The sequence below is a fragment of the Cygnus olor genome, chromosome 5 (assembly GCF_009769625.2).
Source record: "Cygnus olor isolate bCygOlo1 chromosome 5, bCygOlo1.pri.v2, whole genome shotgun sequence".
NCBI lineage: Eukaryota > Metazoa > Chordata > Aves > Anseriformes > Anatidae > Cygnus > Cygnus olor.
In genome coordinates this window covers 48,773,322-48,788,868 of record NC_049173.1, presented here as the reverse complement: position 1 = coordinate 48,788,868, position 15,547 = coordinate 48,773,322, and the positions used below count along the sequence as shown (strand labels likewise).

Sequence of the window (15,547 nt, the reverse complement as noted above, 5' to 3'; positions counted from 1 at the left end):
ATAAGTAGCTGTTTTTGTTCTTTTATTGGTTTAAAGCAGATTTTGTCTCCAAGTAAAAACAACAACAAAAAAAACCAAACCCACCATTAGTCCTAAGACTAGGATGAACAAGATTAATATAAAATGTCCATTTATTCGAATTGCATCATTGCCAGGATTTTACGTGTCTTGAAATGGAAATGTTAGGAACTGTATAAACATCCAGAGAGTGACAGATAGCTAGTTTTTTTTTTTTTTTCCCTTCAGTGTTCCTACAGAAAAGTGTATTATATCAGGATCTGCTCCAGATTTAACTGCAGAAAAAATGAGAGTTGTGGTTCTTTTATGACGTCTTGATTCTGGGACCAATATGTGTGGTATAAAGAAGGATAAATCATATGGGAAATTTGTTTCACAAACTATAAATAAGCGTGCTTGCACTAATCTACTACATTTAAAATTTTCTTACTGCTGTTACATGGTGTTATTTTGAGATGTTAATACTATTCAGTTTCTCTATTAAATACCTAGGACATTATTAGATTTTGTGTGCCGCTATAGTCTGTATGTAAAAGCCCTAGTGACACTGATTGAATTAGTTGATGCTAATGAACTAGATATTTCAGAGAAATTTCTCCACCTCTTGGGCTGAGGCTACTTCTGCCAGGATGCCCAGCCATGTCCTGCTGTTCTCCTCTGTGTGCTTGTATCCGAATGGATTGTCACAACTTAGCTTGCATTTCAGGGCAATGATGATCTTTTTGTTTTGTATCCACCCAGCTGAGCACAGCTCTTGACTGAGATCACGGGCACATCAGGCCTGCAAATACCGATTAATGGTTATGATTGATGGACAGGTAATGTGCTGGCGTGATCTCTTGCTTTTGCAGGAATATACAGGCTATTCAGCGTTAATTTCTGGTAATATCCGAGTGAGTCCTTGCTGCTTATAAAAAGGAAGGGTCTGTGCCTTTAGGACAAACTGTGCATCTTGTTGCACTGCCATTTTGAAGACAGTGCTCGTGATGAGCAGTTGGCATACGCTGCAGTCCCATGTCTGTTCCCATCAGCACTGGCTACTTTTACTTTTTTTTTTTTTTTTTTTTTTACCTTTTACTAGGCTACTGTTTCCAGAGGTTTTGTTCTGGATAACGCATTGAGTTTGGAATGAATCCACCAAATGTATTAGATAAAATAATCACCGTATTTTATTAGCTCGGTGCATTTTGTCCTAAGGGCTTTCAAAAAGCGTTTTTGTCCATTTGGGTAGCAGTTTAAACAACACTGTGTTATTAAACAGCGCTGTTTGCAGAACTGAATCTCATAAGCAGTTTTCACTGTGAAATAGTTAGCAGTATCTCTTGCCTACTCTGAGTAGGAAGACATTTTTTTCTGAAAGTATTTTGGGAAGTAACCACTAATTTTGCCTTTTCTATGAGGCAGGCCTGCGTTCAGAGGTGAAAGCTTGCACCCTACAGCAGGGCTCACCTGTCCACACTTCAGCTGCATTTTTTACATAACGCAGTGTTTACTGTGATTTCAAGGAAAGCAAATTCCAGCACACAGCATACTTTCTCAGTCTTTTTCTAAAAAGCTTCTACAGAAGAAGATTGCATTTCATGGCTTTCTGATTTAACATATTATTGGAGAAGAAAAAAAAAGAAAATTAAGTCAATTTTATTACTGTCTGTGCCTTATCTAATTCATCTGATGCTGCAACCTGGCGTTATCTGCTTTTAATAAGTACTTCTTTGGAATTGCCGCTCACCCATGTAGCAGTAATGGGGATTATGCAATAACTGGCTTCTGATGGCTCTTTCCAGCCTGAGCTAGATTTTCATGTGGAATGAGTCTGTAATTGTAAACGTCTGTATCATACTGTCTGCTTTTTCCTTCTCATATTAATTATTAAAACACAAGCTTAGAAAAGTGCATCTTCCTTGAGAACAACTTGATGGATGGCTTTTTAGCAGAGAAACAGAAAAAAAGATGTAATTTTTTCCTACTTTTAGTAGAGAAATAAACATTAAATTTCCTAATACGTGTAGTGACTGAGGAGGAGGCTTACCACAATCTGTATAAAGCAGGGTAACCTAAAAATATTAGTTATTTCTCATCTAAGGAAATAGAAGGTAATAAAAGAGTGATGTGAAGCAGGGAAGTTGTGCCTGGGATGAATTCACCAGCATGTTCGTTTTTGCTGCCTGACATGTTTCATGGTAACTTTAGTTGACTTGCCCGTGTATTCAGTTCAACACTTCCTGGAAAGCTAGTTCTTGCATAACACGGGATCCTTTTGTCATAGGAGTTAAGTTTGCATTTCAAAGCTGAGAGAGTGAGATAATTTAGAAGTGATTTGCCTGCAAGTTGTGAGGAAAGGACTTACATTTTTTATCTTGCTGTCCATGCAAGCTTAGCTTAATCTGAGGGTATTCAGGCATGGCTTATTCATGAGTAAGAGCAGTTAAGTTTTAAGAACATGGCTGTGTATCTTCATGAAAGGACAGTGTACAGTAAAATACACATTCTACTTTTTAAATCATATTAAGGTTACTTGAAAATGAGCTTGGCTGCCTAAAGGCACTTTAGGTATCCAGCCAGTATAGAGCCCTGGCTAAGACAGCACTGCAGGACAAAGAAAGACCAAAGTAAGGTTGGTTAGTGTAGTAGCCTTCTTTTAATTTTGACTTGAAATCACTGTGCTTGTCAACTCTGGCAGTGTTTCATGGCTACTGAGTGTATTACCAAAGACCCAGAGGGACTGTAAAATCTGCAAGCAAACCCAGAACTTTAGCAATGAAAATGTACTGATAGTGTTATGCTTGCAGTGTACTTTTTTGATAATACCCAGCTAAGTACATACGTATTTGGATGCCCATTGTTGTATAACTGAATATTTGATTGTTTTTTAAATTTCAATTACACAAAAATCTTTATGGTAAAATCCTAGTTCCTTGAAGTTGTTAATACTGTTTCATTTCCCTGGTATGGAATTGTATTCCTCACATTTTGCTCAAGATTTTTGCTCAAAACCATACTATCAACTCTTTCTATATGATATATTCCACTTAATATAATTTCATTTAATAACATTACTTAATTTTAGCACCATGCAATTCTTTCAAGTTATATGAAACTGCACATTGCATTGCAACAAATAACTGCAAAATCTTTAGCTACTGATAGATAATTCTTGCAATTTGCTGTAGCTGAAAACAAGATGCTTTCCCTTCTAAAAAACAAAAACAAAAACAAACAACTTTCTAAGAGTTTCAGGAAGCAAAAACACTGCTCGAGAAGCTATGGTTGTAATTTTTATTGCATTCCCTTAGTGAGGTTCAGGATATCTTTGCATTCCCTACATTACTGATGCTGCAAAAGATTTTTGTTATTGCCCAGTCAGATGCTGAGCTTTTTCCACCTGTTGTAGGACATTTTCCATGAGGCTTAGGTTCCAAGAATGTTTAAAAAAAAAAAAAAAAGCTTAGATCTTAATGTAGCAATACTTTACAGTTTTAAAGTCTTGTCTTTGATTAATATTAACCGAGTCAGGTCACCAGGTGGCTCTCACCCAGGCTGCTACAGAGAGAGCTTTGAGGGCATATGTAAAAGACTGCACCCAGCACAGCAGAACTTCATGCTGCTGCGCTATGGAAAGCACAATGCTGTGACCTTAATACTGAGGCGATGTGATCGTGGCAAATCTTTGTTTAAACAGTGCTAAAATGATCAAGGGAATGATGAAGAGCCTCAAAGAAATATTGGCCCTTTCCCATAATTTATATTTTCAGCTGCTAAAACTAGTTGTTGAGCAAATGCAAGGTATCTATTTTAAGATACTGCATGTCAATATCTGACTACAGATGGCTCCATGAATCATAGTTGGAAGAAGGAAAATGTTAGACACTAAGATATTGTTGCTAAGAGATTTTTGTACACAGTATGCTAACATGTGCTGGCAAATTTGGGAACAGTAGCGGGGCAGCATGCTTTTGGAGAAAAAAATTTCAGTGGTGAAGAAACTGTCTTCAAAGGACTATTTAAAGGATAGTAACATTATTGTGCTTTGTTGTATCAAGAGCTGATGAAGATGAAATTGTCTTTCAAGCAGATAATATACAGAAAACATCCAAAAGGTAAAGCTAATCCTGCTCTCCAATGAAATAGAAAGCAGCAACTAGAAGGAAAAAGAAAAAATGTACTGTACTTTGGGGCTTAAATTAAGCAAATTTCAAGAAAATTGAAGGTGACTTGCTGATATTTTGCCATCTACTGGACAAGAGATATATTAATATACAAAGTTAGTTCCTTTCAAAATGGAAAATATTGTTCTTGTATTACATTATATAATTACAACAGTTAAGAATTATTTTCTGTCCAGGAAAAAAACATGTATGAAAATGCTGAGTACAATTTTTTTTTACTTATATTCTTTAATAACATTACTATAGAGTGATTTTAGAAAAACTGCCAGCCTTTTATTGTTCTGGCAGAGATGTAGGCTATTCCTGAACTTAATATAAATCTTTATTGACTACTATTTAAAGAAAATAATATTAATTTTTTCTGCTTTGCTTATTCTATGTATATCTTACACATCTTATTTCAATGAGTTTTACTGAAACTTGAAAATAGTATTATATCTGAAATAAAACTTTAAATTCCAATATTTTAAAACTTTCTCAATTCGAGTAAAACCTTTTACAACTCATATATTCTCAGAAAAATATTATTACCTTATCTATACAAAATAATACACAATTATAAAATTCTCAAAGTAGTAATGTGCTTCTGACATATTTCTAATTATACGTATTATATGTCAACTTCAAAACTGATTACTTTTAATAAAAAGTTTTGGAGGGTAAATGAAAAAAATGTCTCCATAGTGTAAGCATATATATCTTTTTGAGGTTGTGTTTCTTATCATCCATTTTATATGTATTCAAGAGAGCTATTAGAAAAAGAACGTGAAATAGTGATATTAGTAGTATATTAATAAAGCATTTGGTTTTATTGTATAACAAGATGAACTAAAAAAAAAGTTTTATTTTAAAACATTATAGCCTCAAACTCAAGAATCAACTGTAATTTATACTACTGCAAAATGTAGGATGCTGCTTTGCCCTTTGCTTTTGGAATGTAAAATGCAGAATTCGTGATTATTCAGCATTTGTATTTGAGACTATATGGTTATTGTAACTGCATAGAATTTTCCAACTGGTTCAGAAAATACAATTTTTGCTTTATTGAATTCTTAATGTCTTCTTTAATTGAAAATAACTAAAACTGTTATATTTTGCTAAGATATTACATGAAAATCTGTTTCCAAAGGAAAATTAGTTTTAAATATGTTTTTATATTTATAGAATTTATTATTCAATTATTTTTAAAAGCTCTCTGAAATTGGGCAAGAAACCAGTAATACTTGATAAGTACATTTTTCTCCCACACCTATGGAAAAGAAATTCAGAACGCAGATTGCTTCATGCTTTTCCAAACCAAACTCCATCTGTACCACTGTAGAGAGTTTTAAAATCTACATGCTGCTCGTATATGAGAGCAACTAATGCATATCAATTTAAGATTTTTTCTGAGTCTGCAGTGGGTGCTATATGATTTTTGTGTCACTGTTTATCGGGAATATAACCTCATTGTGCTATGTACAGCCTGGACATACACACTCATACATGAGAGCAAGGGCATTGCACTTAACCTAAGTTTAACTTTCTAACATCCTTGTGGATGAATACTGCATATTTGATGGTGCACAGTGACAGATTTCAAAGTGGCTTTAGACTCTGAAAAGCCTTTACCTCTTAGTTTTATTGGGGAGGGCTTTTGTTTCAGGTGGACATGATAGAAATATGTTGAACTACATTCCTTTTTCATTGCCCCACAGTAAGTACCATTATATTTTCATATCAAATTATAAAGGTGTCTGTGTCCAAAGATTATGATTATAACAGAATGGTTTAGAGATCGTCATGCTGTTGGATTATTACACCTTATTTGATATTTCAACTACTGAGCGAGTTGTTGGCATGTTTTTTTTTTGTTTGTTTGTTTTTTTTTAGTCTGGAAATTTATGCTCATTAAAAATTACAACATTTCTGATATTTTTAATATTAAGAAATCATGTCACAATTAAGACACATGGAAGAGCTATTCAGGCAGCCTCTTTGTTAAGAAAGTGATCCCAACTGTTCCTTCCTTGTGATAAAATCCTGCTTGACGAACCTGATCTCCTTCTATGACCAAGTGACGCGCTTGGTGGATGAGGGGAAGGCTGTGGATGTGATCTACCTTGACTTCAGTAAGGCTTTTGACACCGTTTCCCACAACATTCTCCTCAAAAAACTGGCTGCTCATGGCTTGGACTGGCGTACGCTTTGTTGGGTTAAAAACTGGCTGGATGGCCGGGCCCAAAGAGTTGTGGTGAATGGAGCCAAATCCAGTTGGAGGCCGGTTACTAGTGGAGTCCCCCAGGGCTCAGTGCTGGGGCCAGTCCTCTTTAATATCTTTATCGATGACCTGGATGAGGGGATCAAGTGCACCCTCAGTAAGTTTGCAGACGACACCAAGTTAGGTGCGTGTGTCGATCTGCCTGAGGGAAGGAAGGCTCTGCAGGAGGATCTGGATAGGCTGGACCGATGGGCTGAGGTCAACTGTATGAAGTTCAACAAGGCCAAGTGCCGGGTCCTGCACCTGGGGCGCAACAACCCCAAGCAGCGCTACAGGCTGGGAGATGAGTGGTTGGAAAGCTGCCTGGCCGAGAAGGACCTGGGAATACTGGTTGATAGGCAGCTGAATATGAGCCAGCAGTGTGCTCAGGTGGCCAAGAAGGCCAACAGCATCCTGGCTTGTATAAGCAGCAGTGTGGCCAGCAGGTCTAGGGAGGTGATTGTCCCCCTGTACTCGGCTCTGGTGAGGTCGCACCTCGAGTACTGTGTTCAGTTTTGGGCCCCTCACTACAAGAAGGACATGGAGGTGCTCGAGAGAGCCCAGAGAAGGGCGACAAGGCTGGTGTGGGGTCTGGAGAACAAGTCTTACAAGGAGCGGCTGAGGGAGCTGGGGTTGTTTAGCCTGGAGAAGAGGAGGCTCAGGGGAGACCTCATCGCTCTCTATAGGTACCTTAAAGGAGGCTGTAGAGAGGTGGGGGTTGGTCTATTCTCCCACGTGCCTGGTGACAGGACGAGGGGGAATGGGCTCAAGTTGCGCCAGGGGAGGTTTAGGTTGGATATTAGGAAGAACTTCTTTACTGAAAGGGTTGTTAGGCATTGGAATGGGCTGCCCAGGGAAGTGGTTGAGTCGCCATCCCTGGAGGTCTTTAAAAGATGTTTAGATGTAGCCCTTGGTGATATGGTTTAGTGGAGGTCTCGTTAGTGTTAGGACAGAGGTTGGACTAGATGTCTTGGAGGTCTCTTCCAACCTAGACGATTCTGTGATTCTGTGATAATTTCTCACCTGTCTCCACTGATTGTGAATCCTATTGCATAATGGTGATGGCTGTCTGAATGGAGTTTCTTCTTCTATTTTTACCATACTGTAGTGCTTAGTGGTATATTAAATAAATTATAATTTTATAAGTCTGTGAGTTGAGTGTAAACCATTTTCTGGAGAATCTTATGGTCACGGTCCATAAGATTCTATCAGGGTTGCAGGGTTCTATCATCTTTTCCTTCCAGTTCTTCCTGGGCATAGAAACAACACAGTATAGATAAGACCTCAGAGAAACCTGTATGTTGCATCTATTTTCCCTGCTTGCCTGAGACTGGGTAAAGTCACTTTTTGTCCTGGGATAAAGCTATCTCCTTTAATGTATAGTACCATACCTGAGCTCATTGCTATTTCAAGCTTGCTTGAAAGACCATCATTTCACAAGCACTGCTGGATAGCAGAGACAATGCAAGGGTGAAACATCAGCCCTGAAGGCAAGAATAATGAAATGTACTTTCATCAGAAAAGTGAAATTGTCTGGAAAAAAAGAGAAGGGGGAGAAAAAGCAGGTGGGGCATGCTGGCTGTTTCATCGTGAACTGCTTATTGTGATTTGCAGCTGCAGCCCAGACAGCTTCCTCCGTTCTCCATTTAGGCAGAGCACTTTAAAGCTTTATGTCTTGCCTGGTCTGAAATTTAAGCATGTGCAGAAGGAAGATCAGCAGCCTTGAATGACAGTGAAACGTTAATGAACCATGAGATGCAGTCCTTACTTTCATGTAGAAAGTTTGTCAAAGTTCATTGGCTGAGCTTAAGAGGGGACAACTTCAGTTTCTTTTCTTTCCTTTTTTTTTTTTTTTTTTTTTTCTTATTGTGGGTAGCAGTTTGTTCCAAACAGTAATAATGTAATTTAATCACGGCACTTGCCTTTCAGGGACTAACCTATAAAGCTCTAAAATCGTATTTGCTAAGAGGCTACAAAGATTTTACGGTAATTTAATATAATCTCTACCTGTGATACATTTCAAGAGCAGAAAAAATCAATTGTGAAAGGTTAGTGACAGGTAAAGTGTATATGTAATTTCCAATTTCCTGAAAGGAATAAACACTGCATTAATCACAATTCCAAAAATCTAAATGCTTGAGGGTAAGTAATTGATATATTGACAACTGCACTTACAAGGCTGAAAAGAGAAACTTCTGTGAGACAGTACTGCTACTTCTATCTAGTCCAGTGTCTGAAAACATTTATGAATCTTTCTCCTGCTAAAACCTGTCACTGGGCATCTGTCAGTCTCCAATGTATACACAAAGTAGTCTTATTTGCCTTAATTCCCCAAGATTTCTTTGGGGAAAATGATTCAAGAAAGCAGAATTAACTATACGCCTTGAATCTTTAATCTTGACTTCTAAAAGCCAACCTAAAAACTGCCTGTATCCAGAGGGAACGTTCCTCACTGTGAATACCAGAAAACCATAAGTTGAGAATAATGCTGTGCCAGGAGAAAGAAGTACCCTTGTAACGGTGCCTCACCAGTTAGTCTTTTGCTCCTTGTCCAGTTGCGTGGTCCTTGTGTGGAGCAGCAGCTGCAGAGTGCCCTTGTCCTCTTCCTGGTCCCCTAGCCCAGCCTAAACATTGCAGCTACTTCATTCATTCAAGTTTGTGCTTCACTGAGCTGCCACTTAGTTACCATGCATAGCAACTAGCCACGTGTGGATTAAAATCATCCCCGTCTTCACTGAATTGGTGACAGAGCATCTGGGATTGCCTGGCATGACACACAGTAAGCCACCGTAACCAGTTGGGTTTGAAAAGAAACATCTGTTTGTGAGACAGAGAGACGATGGGGTACTGTAACAAGCTTTGCTTCTCCCAAGGCAAAGCAAATATCAGTGTAAACATACAGCTGTTGGTCACGCTCTGCTCTGCATACCCCCTGACAGTAACAGCCGGCTCTCAGCTCCGCTTGGCTGCCTTGCCCAGGGGGTCATGAACCCCATGGCCTGGTACTTCACAGCAGTCTGAGTGCAACTCTGCTATGACCTGTTTCGGTGACTCCATTAACATTTTGTTACGGTGACATTATGAAGACAGGGCGTCATGGAAGTAGGAGATGATACTGCCATTCTATCTGCATGGGTTTGCCCTACTTTCTTTTATTTTGTGAGTTACCTCCTACTCTGATAGGTCTTCAGGCTTAGTGTTAGTTTCTGCTCACTTCCCTGTTGTAAGGGTATGTATTTATTCAGGTTAGCCATGTATGTAATCAAATGTAGTTAGAAAATAATTAGGTGTCTATATCAACATTCTTAGTGTGGTAGGTTAAACTTGGAGGGGAGGGAGCTGATAAATGGTTCACTTTGGTTACTGCCTTTCATATAAGATTGCCTCTAATGATGATATGAAAACCAAGAGAGTTTCTGTTATATCTGTTGTACAGCTGAGTATGTGGCAGAGATCCCAACCAAATGTCAGTGCAGCAGATAAAGATCCTACTTTGGATCTGAAAGCACTGCACTTGAACTACTTAGTCATGCTTTTTAGCTGGACTTTGATTGACACCATGCTGGGATGCTGCAGGTGCAGCCTTTCTGATTCTGGAGCCAATGCAAAGTAAATATACACTTTAAAAATAGGGCAAAAAATACAGGTTTTAGTGAAAATTGTAGATGAGTGACTTTTTGAGAAAATGCAGTAACCAGGCTTTATCAAGTTTTGCAGGATAGTTTTACTAAGGACATGAACCTGAAATATCGTAAGACTGCTGTATATGCTGTTTTTAAAAAGCTGCAATTTTTGAAGCTTCAGCATAACTGAACCTGTAGATAGCCTCTAGTTATAAAGTGCTAGCTCCAGACTTTCATGGTAATATTTCATGTCTGGAAACATGCATGTGATGCATTTTGATGACTGCAATCCAATTCCCACTGGAATTGGAAGAAACTTTCTCAGTAGTTTTGCTGCTTGTGCTGCCTTTTCACTGCCAAGAAGAGAAGTTTTGTGACCCTCAAAAAACAAACAAAACTTCTTCCCTGCCATTACTTGCCAAGTAGAAATCTAGCACTTGACTGCAGAACATCCTTGCAAGCAAAATAAGGCTATCTGAAAACACGTAAATTATCAAGTGTGTAGAGTACCAAACTCCATTATTTTTTGTAAAGTTACATTAGTATTTTTGTTCTAAAGTACAATGCAATTCAGTACCATTACAGATTTCCAGTTACTTTTCACTCTAGTTTTTGTCTTCATCAAAAGATATTGCACCACTTTAATTTGGATTAAATTTGAACTGGCTGAAGCCCTTTGCTTTAATCTTGCGGAGACCATTAACTTGTCCTAATGAATTCACATTAACAGGTTTGTCTGAACAAACTAGAACTTTGGTTCAAGACAAATTTTGGTAGGAAACAGGTGTTGGCTGCTGTGTTTTATAGTTTGCAACTGTAAAAATTGAATGAATATAATTTTGTATCTTTCAGATTTTTCACTGACGTCACTTTCTCCCACACTCTTTACCCATCAAATTCAAGTGAAGTACGTTGACTTTATGCCAAGAAATATTTGTACTTTTTTACTTTTTCTTGCTTTCTTTAGATCTTAACATACTTGCCTTCATTTTTGCTGTTAGAATTTTACATCGTGTTTTTACTGAATTGAAATAAATTGAATTGAAAGAGATGATACCTTGAGCTTGCTGAATCTAGTGCTTGATTCAGAAACAATTATCTGTCAAGCTGTCTGTCAGCTATCTGGTACTATCTTTTTTTCAAGCAATAAAATGTGATTATCACTTGAACAGCATGTTTATACTTGAGTTTTAAAATCTTCTCTGTATCAAAAATTCTTTCATTTGAGTAACATGGTGGCTGTCTAGCAAGCTGCTTGTCACTGCTCAATTCCCTGCCTGAATTTTGTATGCTGACGAAAAGTACTATTGCTTGCTTAAAATGTAAAGAAACCCCTTATGTATACACAAATGTTGCTTTTATGTGGCAGGCTGCAGAATGTGAGGTTAAACAGGTGTTTTTGAACAACTTTATTGTTACTTACATAATGCCATTGGCCAAGGAGAATCCTGAGTTACACTTTAGAAGCTAGGCAGGGAAAGCTGGGGGCCAGATTCTGATACATTATCCATGCTGAGAAGCAGATTTTTTTTCATGGAAAGTTCCTGGAATAAAGGTGTTCTGACTAATGGTTAAAGTACTAATTTTCAGATGGATAATTATCGCTATTGGTGATGAGGTGGCAATGCTCCACCATATCAATCTAACTCTGTCTGACCTCCCTGATCTTTGCAGATATTATGTCATGCAGAAATCTTATGATACATCTGAGTCAACTGCAGTCTTAAAACAGAAGTGGGATTGCTTAGAACCAGCATTATTGATTCATACTAACGCATTTTGCTCGCAAGACTCCATCATTAGATGTAACACAGCTGAGAAGTGCCCAAAGCAAAACATTTCATTGCTTTTAATATTGTAATCAGAAAATAATTACATGATTATCACTAGTAAGTGTGGTGGTATTGTATGTGGGTCAATTATTTAAAAGATGAAAATTATTATATTGCACATGCTGCACTCAGCTGTCTGCTGAAGATTATTTTAAAACACAAGTATATACCTATTAAGTATAACTGCTAGGAGCTGTATAAATATGGAATAGGGTTTGTGCTATCATACATACTCTTGAAATGAGAAACAAACTTAATTGCTATATTTACCCTTTATGTTGGAGAGAATTTTGTAACGAAATAAACAATTCACAAAGAAAAACAGCAGAACCTGAAAGTAGTAATATGAAGAGGGGGGGGGGGGGATGAGAGCCGGGGATCAGACACCTTGGATTCAGGACATAAACATAAATTCTATGTTCAACTGATACCAAGTAAAGCTTAAAAAAATTTAAATAGAAAGTCATTCTGCTACTGTATTATTCTTAAAACATAGTAATTTTTTGAAGGCTTGCTTGTACTTTACTAGCCAGTAGACTTTACAATCTGAACTAAATCAGCCTGTCTCTCCTTAAACCAACTTCTGCTTGCTTAAGACCAAGAGATAAATCAGAGATTACTCCACTGTATTTGAAAACATTTATTTGGATCTGTGTCCTTTTGCAAAGATTTCTAGGACTGCATACAGAAAGGTTTCATGTGTGATGGCTTGAGTCTTAAGGACTGCCATACAATGGGAGTTCCAGATCTAAAGAAATGCTTTAAAATGAACTCACCAGAAGGACTGTAAAATGGAGAATAACATAATAATCTGACTGTCAACAATCCCCATCTATTTTTATTTATAAGTTTTGCAGTGAGTTCACTTTTCTAAGAGAGTTACCCATTCCTGCAGCTAATAGTCATTAGACTGCATAGTCAATAGCTAATAATCAATAGACTGCATTTTAATGAGACCTGTTCCAACACTGCAGTAGGATATATGTAAATCCACTCTGAGGCCTGCACAAGATGCACTAATGGCACAATGAGGCATAGTATAAATAATCAGTGCAGAAGAAAAAGCAAAGAAAATATGTAGAAGTATTTTTATTTTAAATGAAATAGATGTACTGAACATGACCAAGTCTACCATTTAAAGCAGATTTGAAAACTCTTACATACATAATAGTCAATATTTTCTGTCTGTATCTTGTTGCTTGTATATAGTCTTCATTTTTGAGGACTTCGATATTATTTTGTTTCAGTTAATAGTAAATAGAATTGGCCCTTCAAAGAAATTTGCTTCAGTGAGAGCAAAAATAAACTTATATTAAAAAATATTACTGATGTTAACTGTACCTCATACACCTCCCTAAGAACATTTCTTCCTTTTTATTATTCTTCATCCCCGAGATTTGTGGAGTGGTTCAGATGAGCAGATAATCTTTCTTGGTAATGAGTTCAGAATTTTCCTGAGAATTTTTCCTGAGAGAAAAAGGAAATGCTGAATATCCAGGGCAAAATAGGAGAAGGAGGAGAAAAAAGGAGGAGATAGCAGGAGTATAAGCAAATCACCTTCCTCATATCCACTGGAGATGTTTCTCTTTTTGAGTTCATTTAGATGAGAACTTGGAATAGACAGTTACACATCTGTAGCGGTCAGGAAATACATGAAAAAGAAAATGATTATTTTAGAAGTATAGTTATTACAATACTTTAAATTCTATATATATGCATAAACTTTTGCAGTTTCTCCTTTGTAGTCATCTTTGTTGTCTTGGTGATACCTGTCTACTTGTAGTTTTTGGTATTTCCTTCCTGATTATCCATGTACATTGCACTGCAGCTCCTGTTTCATTGTTCAGGTAAGGAGCAAGGCAGAAGCAATTAAAGGAAAAAAATATATCTTGAACATACCAGAGCCTGCCATTGGGCAATTCTCCACACATCAGTATAGTGCTGAGAGCACTGGAAATGCTGTATTTAATGTTCACTGCTGATTTTGACTGCCACAACATGAAAAGCTCCATAGCTCTTCTAGCGGTCACCTGAGACTTCCATGAGCACAGCAGCCTTAGCAAATGGGTAACTGGGGGACTTGTCATGCTGCTTTTGCTAGGTTGTGATATCATTTCTTAGCATTGCTTCAGAAATGCATTGTGTACAGTAGTAGCAGAATGGAAGTGGAAATGTCCAAGAAGCAAACAGTTACTTCATTCTGCAAAATGAAAATATATGTGTTGTTTGTAAATAATGTAACATACATATTTTTCTACTTAAATTATGACAGTATATTAATGGTAACTATTTTGCAATCCTTCAGGTGGCTATAATAGCGGGAAATTTTGAGCTCGCTGAATATATCAAGAACCACAGGGAAGCTGATATTGGTAAGCAAAATATTTGAAAACACTGAAAATGTTATACATTTTAAAACCAAGATTTTATAAAGAAGTTAAATATCATTCAATGTGCGATATGATTACAGGGCTAGTGACAGTATTGTTTCAGGAAGATTTTAAAAGTAACTTTTCCTTAAAAAAACACAGGCAGGAGAAAAAGATTAAATGTTTTCAAAATATGCTCTGAAAAAAAAAAGTAATTTTGATATAAATTTGAAATAATGCAAGTCATAGATGTTTTGTGAGTATGAATTAACCAGTTTCTAACAGATTAAATACGTGTCCATATGAAGCAGAGCTAAATTGGCTCCTGCAAGCTGTTTTGAACTTTTGCATCGTCCCAGAGAAGCTCTTGAGTACAAATAATTGGTCAGAAGAAGATTAAGATGCTTCTCTGGAATTGAAGACATATATGGCAGAAACTATTACCTATAAAATCTTTTCCCCTCAGTGAGGGTGGTGTGTGAGACTGGATTAAGTCTAGAGCAGTTCCAAATGACAGGCATTAAGGTCTATTAACAACAACAACAACAAAAACTTAAGGTTATTTAAAGAACTTTTTACGTAGTGTGTTTTGCCATTAATACAAAAATTTCAAAAAAGTGATTTCTAACCCAGTTTAATTAAAATGAATTTAAATCCTTTAACTGAAGTCAAATAAAACTATAAATGTATAAAATGTATAGGAACATCCTGAAGTTGCTCTAAAAAAGGCATTCATTGTGAAGTAGGAGGGTCTATATAGTTGTCTGCACTGATTTAACTCGATGATGTATGTCTAAGACTTGTTAGTGTTTAATTTATGTGGAAAACAAGGTCAGCTCACATACAACATAGGACTGTGAAAGAACTGTTCTAGATTAAAGTCTCTCTTCTCTTTCCCTGCCTAGTTCCACATGCTCTGCAGGGACATAGTTTAAAATTTGGCACAATAATGTGAATCCTAGTAGCATTGTGATACTTTTAATTCTTTGCAGTATGCTTTGAGAGAACTGAAGAAATTGCATAAAAGTTTTGCATAAAAGTTATGTTTCTGCAGTTCATAGTGAGTTTGTCAGATTTTTACCTGACATAGTGGGATAGTTCCTTTCCATATAAGATGTCTTCCTTCTGTATTTATAAATAGTCTGATGTAAACAGTTAACTTAGAAATGAACCAGCTATTCCTAATATGGTAAGAATCTTCGTGTTTATTTTTACATATGGCTAATGATTTTAAAAACTTTTTGATGATCTTGAAGTGAAAGGAAAAGATTGCTTAGATTCAAATGGTCCCCATTATTTC

General features: G+C 36.9%; 1 protein-coding gene across 3 annotated transcripts in view; it reads left to right on the top strand.

The window, feature by feature from the left end:
* The window catches only part of SHANK2 (SH3 and multiple ankyrin repeat domains 2), a 350,898-nt gene that overhangs the window by 68,682 nt on the left and 266,669 nt on the right, over positions 1-15,547 (top strand). For all 3 annotated transcript variants that reach the window (XM_040558301.1, XM_040558303.1, XM_040558302.1), the window contains exon 12: positions 14,184-14,250. In XM_040558301.1, coding sequence (XP_040414235.1) covers positions 14,184-14,250 — 67 coding nt within the window. The remainder of the gene's footprint in view (positions 1-14,183; positions 14,251-15,547) is intronic.